Below are 2317 nucleotides of genomic sequence, written 5' to 3' on the forward strand. Positions count from 1 at the left end.
GTGTGTGTGTGTGTGTGTGTGTGTGTGTGTGTGTGTGTGTGTGTGTGTGTTTGTTTCTGCAGGGGAAGGAAGCAGAGGTCAAAGTCCGCTGGCTACCTTGCTCTTCCTGGTAAGTGATGGCTTATTCTGCATACATATCCATTCGTTCATTCATTGATTTGTACATTAATTTATTAATTATTAATTAATTCATGTTTTTCCAAATTTTTTGTGGAACCTGGTCCATTTCAGCTTTCGAAGTGAACTTGGAGCAGTAACTGAGAATTATTTTGGGCATAAGGAACACTCTAACCATTCTCAGACCTCTTTTAAAGTTAACTGAACTGAGAACACTTGAGAGCGTGCACGCCAACCTACAAGTAGACATCAGGCTCAAGGTTGGTTATATGACATCTGAAATGCATTCTAACCTGTTTGCCCTATACATTTGCTAATTTTATTTGGTTTATTTTGATTATTTTATATGGTGTATGCAAAACAGCAGTTATTTTGTTCAAAGTGAAAACTACTGTTCCCATAAATTGTCTTGCCTTTTTCCCCTTGTGTTTATTCCAGGATTTGCATTGGGAAGGCTTTGGCAGTGTGGAGCACCATTGGGGCCATAATCTGTGTACAGTTTTTCCTCCCTCACACTGCCCTCATCGGTGGTTATTTTATTTATTTTACATTACAAAAAAAAATAAAGCAATGTTAATTCTGTTCTCAATTTTTCTCTTCTTTTCATTATCAACTCAAAGTACCGATAAGAATACTGTTAAAACCTTAACTATACCCATCCCTCCTCAGGAGTCACAATACAAATAAAACTACTGAACTAACTCAAATAACATTAGTCAGAATGGAAATGATCATTGTGTAACTCTAGTGTGTGTGAGTGTGTTCTGAGCACAAGCTGTTGTAAATCCTGCCCACTTCTTTGCATTGTCAGCACATGCTTCAGTCTGAGAGTGTTTATAGTGCTGTGAGTTTAACACTTCATGACTGAGAGCAGAACAGAACACAATCTTCATCATCACACAAGACACAAGAACAACAATGAACACCATCATCATCTTCATCTGGACCATTTCACTCTTTATTCAAGGTAAGACAAACATGTTGACTCTGGTTTTGGTGTTCTTGTAAAAGTATATGATGATAGTAGTTTTAAACACTGATTGATTTTCTTTTCTCTTCTTCAGGATCCAGAGGAGTCACTCTGACTCAACCTGAAGTTAAAACTGTCCAACAGGGTCAAACAGCTTCAATAGAGTGTCATATAGATGTAGGAATATACGGCAGCTACTTAGCCTGGTATCAGCAGAAACCTGGAGAAGCTCCTAAACTCCTGATTTATTACATAAACAACCGTTATACAGGAACTCCATCTAGATTCAGTGGCAGTGGATATGGCAGTGATTTCACTCTGAGCATCAGTGGAGTCCAGACTGAAGATACAGGAGATTATTACTGTCAGAGTGAACACTACATCAACAGTAAAGCTGTGTTCACACAGTGATAAAGAGTCGTACAAAAACCTGTGTCAGTCAGACGTCACAGTGACTGCACTGATACAGCTGAGAGATACTGCAGCTGCTGATGGACCATCACACACAACACAATGGGGGATCAAACCTTTCACACACTTTATTTAGTTATGATGATGGAAGTGAACATGTAACACAATCTTATATCCCATAATTAGTCTCTGTTTCAGACTCTCTCCCCCTCATACATTCACACAAACACAGCTGCTCACAGACGTGACCTGTTTTCTGAATCCAGCGTATCATTAATAGTTTTGTGGATTGAACTCTTGGAGCTCTTCCTCTCTAACCGAGTCAAGGACGATCTCAGCAGTCCAGAGGCTTCAGACACTGACAGTGTTTCATTATAAACTGATGAACATGAACAAACCTCATCTCTCCATTAGTCCAACTCTTCTGACTCATTTCAGAGAATAAAGTGTCAGACAGTGAAACTCATATTTGCATCATCAGGTGATTGTGTTCCTCTCAGAATAGAGCAGCTCCATCAGCAGATGTTCAGCGTCCTCACAGGAGCTTCATGTTACTGGAATCCACTACTTCTCTTCTTTCTGGAGATATACTGGCCTTACAAACTAGACAATAAACTCTAATGTTTCGGTGGAAGACACACAATTACTTTAATTTTAATTTTGCTGAGAGTCATGAAAATTTAGAAATTGAAACATTAAAAGCAGATCACGTTACAGTAAGGATGTGCTAGTTGCGCTGGATAAAGTTGTTTATTACTTCAACGAAGGACAATGTACTGTTTATCTGTTTCATATCCTCTTCTTTATTTTTCTAAATAA

General features: G+C 38.6%; 1 gene segment (V, D, J or C); it reads left to right on the forward strand.

Annotated features, from left to right (window-relative positions):
* The first annotated feature begins 999 nt into the window (after positions 1–999).
* Positions 1000–1498, forward strand: LOC137065355 (immunoglobulin kappa variable 3-20-like). The segment is given in 2 exon segments: positions 1000–1084; positions 1182–1498. Coding segments are annotated over 2 exon segments (366 nt in total).
* The last annotated feature ends 819 nt before the right edge of the window (positions 1499–2317 follow it).

Source organism: Pseudorasbora parva, chromosome 25, assembly GCF_024679245.1.
Source record: "Pseudorasbora parva isolate DD20220531a chromosome 25, ASM2467924v1, whole genome shotgun sequence".
Classification (NCBI taxonomy): Eukaryota; Metazoa; Chordata; class Actinopteri; order Cypriniformes; family Gobionidae; genus Pseudorasbora; species Pseudorasbora parva.